General features: G+C 48.9%; 2 protein-coding genes across 3 annotated transcripts in view; one reads left to right on the top strand and one right to left on the bottom strand.

The window, feature by feature from the left end:
* Window positions 1-7,959, bottom strand: part of wnt5b (wingless-type MMTV integration site family, member 5b) — a 42,660-nt gene that overhangs the window by 20,220 nt on the left and 14,481 nt on the right. The gene's annotated exons all lie outside the window — the stretch shown is intronic.
* Window positions 3,668-5,829, top strand: fbxl14b (F-box and leucine-rich repeat protein 14b). The gene has a single exon (XM_019877042.1). It carries the CDS (start codon window positions 4,460-4,462, stop codon window positions 5,660-5,662), a length of 1,203 nt encoding a protein of 400 aa, XP_019732601.1. The 5' UTR covers window positions 3,668-4,459; the 3' UTR covers window positions 5,663-5,829.

The following is a 7,959-nucleotide window of genomic DNA, read 5'->3' on the forward strand; positions in this document are numbered from 1 at the left end:
AAAACAACAAAAAAAATATATCACACACACACACACACACACACACACACACACACACACACACACACACACACACACACACACACACACACAAAGTTTCGCGGCATCAATGTCACTGTCTGCTTTCACTTTCATATCATCCCCTCTGCTGCGCATGGATGTGTGCGTGGAACAGACATGGTAATATTCACTCAGGTAGGTGTCAGCTTTCATTGGGGCGGGAGTGTGTGTGTGGGGGGCGTCATGTTGACACACGCCCGTGTCGCCTTGGCAACCAGCAACAATTATCCGCTCACGACCCTCCCCGTGATTCATCAACACGTCGGGTCGCACATGTACCGGGCCGTGCATACATCAGCACTTAACACGCTGGCATGACACGACTTGTCAGACTTTGGGGAGGTGCCATCACACACAGACATACACACACACACACACACACACACACACACAAAGCATCTCCAGAAACATCACGTGACTGCTTCTCCCTCCTCATCCCTATTAAAAATACTCTTCTTCCTCCCATCACTGCTTATTTCCCTGCTCTCTTCCCCTTCTCTCTCGCGCAGTGTGAGTGCGAGCATGGGCCCAGCAGGCAACAACACACACGCACACACACACACACATACACACACACACACACAAGCAGGCAGGCAGCAGGTCATGCTGAGGCTCAGCGCTTGCTGCTCAACACTGAGCCTGTGGCTTTTTGTCCCACCTCCCTCTGTGTTTTCATCTCCTCGGTCTTCTCTCCCTGTTACCTCCGCCAAGGAATTGCAATCCAATTCAAATAGGTTCATTTTCAGATTTTTTTTTTTTTATTGTGATTGGTCTGACCTGGTGTCATCAGTGATTTTTTTTTTCATCAAGAAATTTAAAGAGTTGGAAAATAGCTGGAGAAATATCTTCCCGGGGGTGCCGTGCTGCATTATGTAGCCTTAAGTTAAAAATAGGTTCGGTATATTTGGGAAAGCCTGTTTGCTGAAAAATGGATAGCTGCAAGCTTTCGGTGCAGAAGGAAGCGGTCAGCCACGAAGGTACATTTGCATGAAGATTTATTTTCACCCGTTGCACTGCTCATTGTTGTATTTAGCTCAATGAGTGATTTTGTTTGCCGTAGCACATGAGCTTGTCATTTTTTTTTGTTCTGACACAGATGCAAAATTAAATCGCTCAACCCCGCCGTGGCTGTTTTTCCATTCCCCCTTTGAGCCTCACAAATATCCCATTTGAGTCCCCGGCTGCTGCGCGGGAAATGATCAGTCGCGGCATCTAAATGAACCGAGCCCAAGGGTGAGGCTAATCCCATCATAGTTTATGACCACGCCTGGCAAACCCGCTTTGGTTTCTCCCGTGGAAACTTTGCACGCTAACCTGGCGCCGCGCGTGCTGTCAGTCAACCGATGCTTAGTATTCACATCACGACGGCGTGCTTTGAAAATGCATGACACATACAGCGGATGGCGTGGCCAGGTGTAGCAAGGACGTGCTGTAGGTGTCGGTCGCCGCGAGGGATTGCTTTTTTTTTTTGCCCTTGATGACGCACTTGGGAGAAAAGGGCAAAGGACGTTTCTATTCGTCTCGCTTTCTTGATTATAGTGATGAATTATTGTGTTCGGGGAAATATAATTCACTTCAAACTGATCCTCAAATACATACGTTTAATACAAACATGCAAATAGCAACGGTGACATGTTAGCCAATGGCTGCTACGTTGGTCGTATGACAGTGGGTGACGATAAAACGAAATGTTACCGGTTCAAAGCTTTATAATTTGGATTGTACACAGAATTAGGTGGCGAATATTTGAGTGGATACGTCGCAAATTTCCCGCCGCTTTTCAATCCAGAACGTGTTCATTGACAATTGAAGTTTTAGCGCATTAATCAAAATGTGTACATCCGTGCGCTATCCGTATTTTGTTCACGATTTTACACCTGTTATTGACCTGACACGCCACGACTGGTTTTGTCGGCCAAATTCCAGATTTTGTCGCGTCCGTTTTAATCCTCACCTGATCCCTGTTCTCGATTTCACCCTACTTCTACCTTTCCCATCAGCTCTTCCTTCCCCCCCGGCCCCCCCTTCGCCCGCTCTCAAGCACTCGGCCACACTCCACTGGCTTCAGCAAACGGCTCCCCTGTCATATTATCTCTCACGCACACAAACGCACGCACGCGCACGCACGCAGTGGGGCACATGCAGGCACAGGCACCGGCATATGTTCCTCTGAATGAATGGTCTATGCACATGCACATGCGTGGAGATAACACACACACACACACTCGGAGTCCAAGGTTACAATGGTGGGTAAGAGGGGCCCCATTGGAAGGGGAAAAAGTTGGACGGCGCCGCTCGAAAACATCTCGCGACACACACTTTTTTCTGTTTTTTTTATTTTTTTTAACTGAATTAATGATGAATGTCATAACTTAAGGAAAGCCAGCTGCGAGATGACAAAACAGCTTCAAAGTGATGATGCTGCGCCTTAATAAAAGACACATGAGTTTTTTTTTTTTTTTTTTTTTTTTTACAGTTTAGGGATTAATTTATCGCCTCAGTCAGTCTCTTAAGGACAGTGTTGCAATTTCAACTTTAGGTTTTTTTTTCGCGCCACATTTGCACACATAAAGAACCAAAATTAAATTCATATTTTATGTACAGGCCAATGTAGTGCTCCTATTTTTTTTTCGCGGATTGTGATGCTCATGAAATATTTCACTGTACAGGGCTGAAAATGACTGGACTTGAATGAAATGATGAAAAATGACAGCCTTTGATTGAAAACAGACCTCTTTGAAAACAAGATCAGTCAACCAATGGAAACACCACCGCAGAGCCTCCTCTGTGGCTTCAAAGCAAACAGCCCAAAGACAAATAATTGAAAATGTGGAATTTCAAACGATTTACAGTGTTGCAATTTAAACTTTAGTTGTTTTTTTTTTTCGCGCCACATTTGCACACATAAAGAACCAAAATTAAATTCATATTTACTGTACAGGCTAATGTAGTCCTCCTATTTTTTTCGCGGATTGTGATGCACATGAAATATTTCACTGTACAGGGCTGAAAATGACTGTAGACTTGAATGAAATAATGAAAAATGACAGCCTTTGATTGAAAACAGACCTCTTTGAAAACAAGATCAGTCAACCAATGGAAACACCACCGCAGAGCCTCCTCTGTGGCTTCAAAGCAAACAGCCCAAAGACAAATAATTGAAAATGTGGAATTTCAAACGATTTCAGTTCAGATTTACATCGGCATTTTTCAGTTTGCTGTTGCATGCGTGCAGAACGTCCGACTTCACTGTACTCTCTTCTTTGCTCGTTTTGAAGGACGATTTGCCCCCCTCACTGCGGCAAAAAAAAAAAAAAAAAGAACCGGAACACAAAAAAAGGTGTCAGCCAAGTAAGAAAAGTGAATAGACTTCTCCAGTTGACTTTCCTGTTTCCTGTGTGGTCCGCTTAAAGGGTTAAAGCCCAGAGTGAACTGAATTGTAAGAAGTTGGTTTCCAAGGGAAACTGTTCGCACAGTTCCAGCTGAGGCGGGACGAACCAACTGCCTGGCGCGAAGGGGGGGGGGGGAAGGACCATCTCGGAAAGAACGAGATAATAACGCTTCGTTTCGGTTATAACAAGTCATCTCGCTCGCTATTATGATTTAATCGCGCGGATACACGCGGTGGCCTTGATACAAGCGGTGAAAAGTGAAGTTCGATTAATACTGGCATGTAGGCGCACCCCTCCCGAGCGGGTAGAGTGCGGGGGTCCTTGCCAAGTCGGTTTGAAAAGAGCAGACAAAGGCTTGGAGTGCAGGACGCCCCTCGCCTCCCCTCGCAACATTCATCCTCCGGGAGTCTTTCTTGGCCGCTCCTCCCGCCATGGATCAGGTCGCCGGAGTGGGTCGCGTCGCTCTGACTTCCACTTTCCGCCTCTGAAATGCACGAGCGTCTGGATCCGCGCCGGGCCGAGAGTGGACGCCTTTTTGCGGCCAGAATACAAGAAGGACGCGTCGTGTGAGGGAAGGAGAAAGAGAGCAAGAGAGAGAGAGAGAGAGAGAGAGAGAGAGAGGAGGGGGGAAGGTTTTGACGCCGTTTCCTCCTCTCCTCCGCCTCCTTCTTCTTCCTCCTCTCGTCCCCTCTCCTATTTTGTATTTTTTTGGGGGGGCGGAGGGAAGGAATAAACGCTTTTTGGGGCTGTTTTGCGTCGCTTCTTTTCGATGTGACTGCGCCTGCAGAAGCCGGCTCACGTTGCGCTCACAAGAGTTGGATCGATTGCGCACACTTTTGAGTGCGAGGGAGGAACGGAACTGAAAAGTCAGCGGGGTGGGAGGGGGGTGGGTGGGGGGTGTTGCTACTTTTTTGGAATTGTACAGTGAAGATTTTTTTTTGTTTTTGGTTTTCTCAGCCGTGGAGGTGCGGAGGATTGATTCTTATATGCCTGGGGTTTGAAAAACAATGGAGACGCACATTTCGTGCCTCTTCCCGGAAATTTTGGCCATGATTTTCAGCTATCTGGACGTGAGGGACAAAGGCAGGGTGGCCCAAGTGTGCCTGGCTTGGAGGGACGCGTCGTACCACAAGTCGGTGTGGCGGGGGGTGGAGGCCAAGCTGCACCTCCGGCGCGCCAACCCCTCGCTGTTCCCCAGCCTCCAGGCCAGGGGCATCCGAAGGGTCCAGATCCTGTCGCTGCGCCGCAGCCTGAGCTACGTGATCCAGGGGATGCCCAACATCGAGTCGCTCAACCTGTCGGGCTGCTACAACCTCACCGACAACGGGCTGGGCCACGCGTTCGTGCAGGAGATCCCGTCGCTGAAGGTGTTGAACCTGAGCCTGTGCAAGCAGATCACCGACTACAGCCTGGGCCAGATCGCCCGTTGCCTGAAGAACCTGGAGGTGCTGGAGCTGGGCGGCTGCAGCAACATCACCAACACGGGGCTGCTGCTCATCGCGTGGGGCCTGCGCCGCCTCAAGAGCCTCAACCTGAGGTCCTGCCGCCACTTCTCGGACGTGGGCATCGGCCACCTGGCCGGCATGACCCGCAACACGGCCGAGGGCTGCCTGAGCCTGGAGCACCTGACCCTGCAGGACTGCCAGAAACTGACGGACCTGTCCCTCAAGCACATCTCCAAGGGGCTGGCCAAGCTGCGGGTGCTCAACCTGAGCTTCTGCGGCGGCATCTCGGACGCCGGCATGATCTACCTCTCGCACATGACCTCCCTGTGGAGCCTCAACCTGCGCTCGTGCGACAACATCAGCGACACGGGCGCCATGCACCTGGCCATGGGCACGCTGCGCCTGTCGGGCCTGGACGTGTCCTTCTGCGACAAGATCGGCGACCAGACGCTGGCGTACATCGCCCACGGGCTGTACCGGCTCAAGTCGCTGTCGCTGTGCTCGTGCCACATCTCGGACGACGGCATCAACCGCATGGCGCGGCAGATGCACGAGCTGCGCACGCTCAACATCGGCCAGTGCGTGCGCATCACCGACAAGGGGCTGGAGCTCATCGCCGACCACCTGACCCAGCTGGCGGGCATCGACCTGTATGGATGTACCAAGATCACCAAGAGGGGGCTGGAGAGGATCACGCAGCTGCCCTGCCTTAAAGTGCTCAATCTGGGACTCTGGCAGATGACGGACAGCGAGAAAGTCAGGTGATGGATGGCCAAGGGAGGACGGGACGCGCCCGGTCGGGAAGTGTCGACCGATCTCATATTGAGTTGGATGCAATTTCATAACATTCGCCCCCCCCTGCCCCCTTCTCCCATCCCAAGCTGTGCCCATTTGGAGCAAAGTGTCAACTTTTTTTTTTTTTTTTTTGCGCACGCGGTGATGAGGACCTCTACAATGAGCTATTTCTTAATTGTCTGTGTATCAGATGCAGAGTACAGAGGAAGGTCTGCTCCAAGTGGATGAGTTAGTGCAGACATACAAACATTCCTGCAGCTGGTTCATCGCAAACGTCAGTGAATGTTGCTTCAAATTGAAGTGATTTAGAGATCTTTTTACCCTTGTTTATCGATCGAAACGAATCAGGGTTCCATTTTTTTTTTTTTTTAAGGGAGAATGTTTCTCTCTCTCTCTTTCTCTTCCCCCGGATAAAAATACCCCGAGCTCATTCGGAGACATGCTTGGAATAAGGAGCAATCGATTATTTTTCTTGCGCTCTCCGCTTCTCGGGTTACAAGCTCGGGCCACATCTCTCTCTCTGTTTTTTTTTTTTTTGTTCCCCCCCCCCCCACACACACACACATCCACACCGGAAATGTGTGTGTGTGTGTGTGTGTTTATTTTGATGTAATGCAATGACCTGCTTGATAAAAACGAACCTACGGATGTGCGTCCTGCTGAAACAGCCGAAGAAGAAGAAGAAAAAGAAAAAAAAAGATGTACTGTATATTATGTTTGTAAAAAAAAAAATGTTCAAAAGAAACAACAGAACATGCAGAATCCCAAACTTAAATTGTTTTATATTCTTACATGCAAAAAAAAAAAACAACAACAACAACAAAACAATTAAAGATATTTATATAATGAACCAAAAGCGTTTTTTTTTTGTTTTTTTTTGGGGTTGATGTTCTTGACTCTCCACATTGGTGAGGATTTGCATATTTATTTTGGCGCCCACCCCCCCTTGGTCCCCCTCACCACCACCACCACCACAACCGCCATCTTCCTCATCATCATCCTCATCATCATCAAGCCTGCCTTTCTTTCCGAGGGGCTGAGGAGAGGGAAAAAAAAAAATCTGTTGTGTTGTTTTATTATTTATGAGCGGCACTCAAAATGGATGCCTTGATTTCGCCGCGCCGTGCCGCCTTTGTAATTAATGAACGCGAGGCACGGCAACGGCCACAGTTCTATATTATCGGATGCCATTTGTTATTATTATTATTTTTTTAATTATTAGCGTATTATTTACCGGGATGGCATCTGTGTAGAATGTGTGATTCCAGACACGCAGTTAGAAAGTCAGGTTTTGGCAAAGTGATTTTTTTTTTTCCCCGTCTCTCTCTTGTTCAGTCACGCATACCAGATCTTAGGCCAGCCAGGAGACCCCCCACTTGCCTTTTCACCCCCCACCCAGCCCCCTCCCTCCACACACATTTCTTTTTAACATTCCACACCATCATTCAAAGCATTTAGGCATTCCCCTCTGTGTCCCTCCCGATGCCTCGTCCGCTGGGGGGTTGGGGGGGGGGACGGTTGGCGATTGATAGAAAAAGCCCAGCGGAGGGATTGTTGACCGCAGGGACAGAATGTCAGTGTTTGCCGTGGGTTTTTTTTTCACGACGCCCGTTGCTGTTGAATTGCCCTCGAAAAACAGAAAAAATAAAATAAATCACATCTATATTTTCAACATCTTATTTCGAGCCGCATCGATTGCAGCGACCGTCGCAGAAGCCACAACGTGTAACTCCGCCCGGCTAATAACGCCAATGACAGTTTTAACGCCGCCTTCCCTTTTTTACGGCTCCTCGTCAACTATTATGTTTGATTACGAGTGCAAATAAAACAGGCGACGGCCGGGTGGCCGTCCGCACGCGCGCGCGCCAAGCCGACGATTGCGTACGCCACGGCCGCCGCGCTGGGGATAAATCACGTAAAATAAGTGAGCGTTTTGCGGTATTTTTTTCATGAGGGGAATAATTTATTTGAAAATATGCGCGGCCGTAAAAATAAACCGCGCAGCGTAGTAACTTCCCCCCTCCGGATGCTTTTTATCACACCAGTCAATCAAAAGTGAGCGCTGGAAGTGTCGGTGTGCCGAATGACGTGGCCAGTAAGTCGGAAATTGCGAAACCGAGCCGTTTAAAATGTCACTTTTTTGATATCCGTGCACTTTATTTCGTTCCAACTTCAAGAAAGAAATGAGCATTTGGGGAGTTTTTCGGCATCCATCCACGCTTCTGGTCTCAGTTAGCAAGATAAGCTAATCGACACCCCCCCCCCCC

This window comes from Hippocampus comes, unplaced genomic scaffold (assembly GCF_001891065.2).
Source record: "Hippocampus comes isolate QL1 unplaced genomic scaffold, H_comes_QL1_v1.1 scaffold127, whole genome shotgun sequence".
In the NCBI taxonomy this organism is placed as follows: domain Eukaryota; kingdom Metazoa; phylum Chordata; class Actinopteri; order Syngnathiformes; family Syngnathidae; genus Hippocampus; species Hippocampus comes.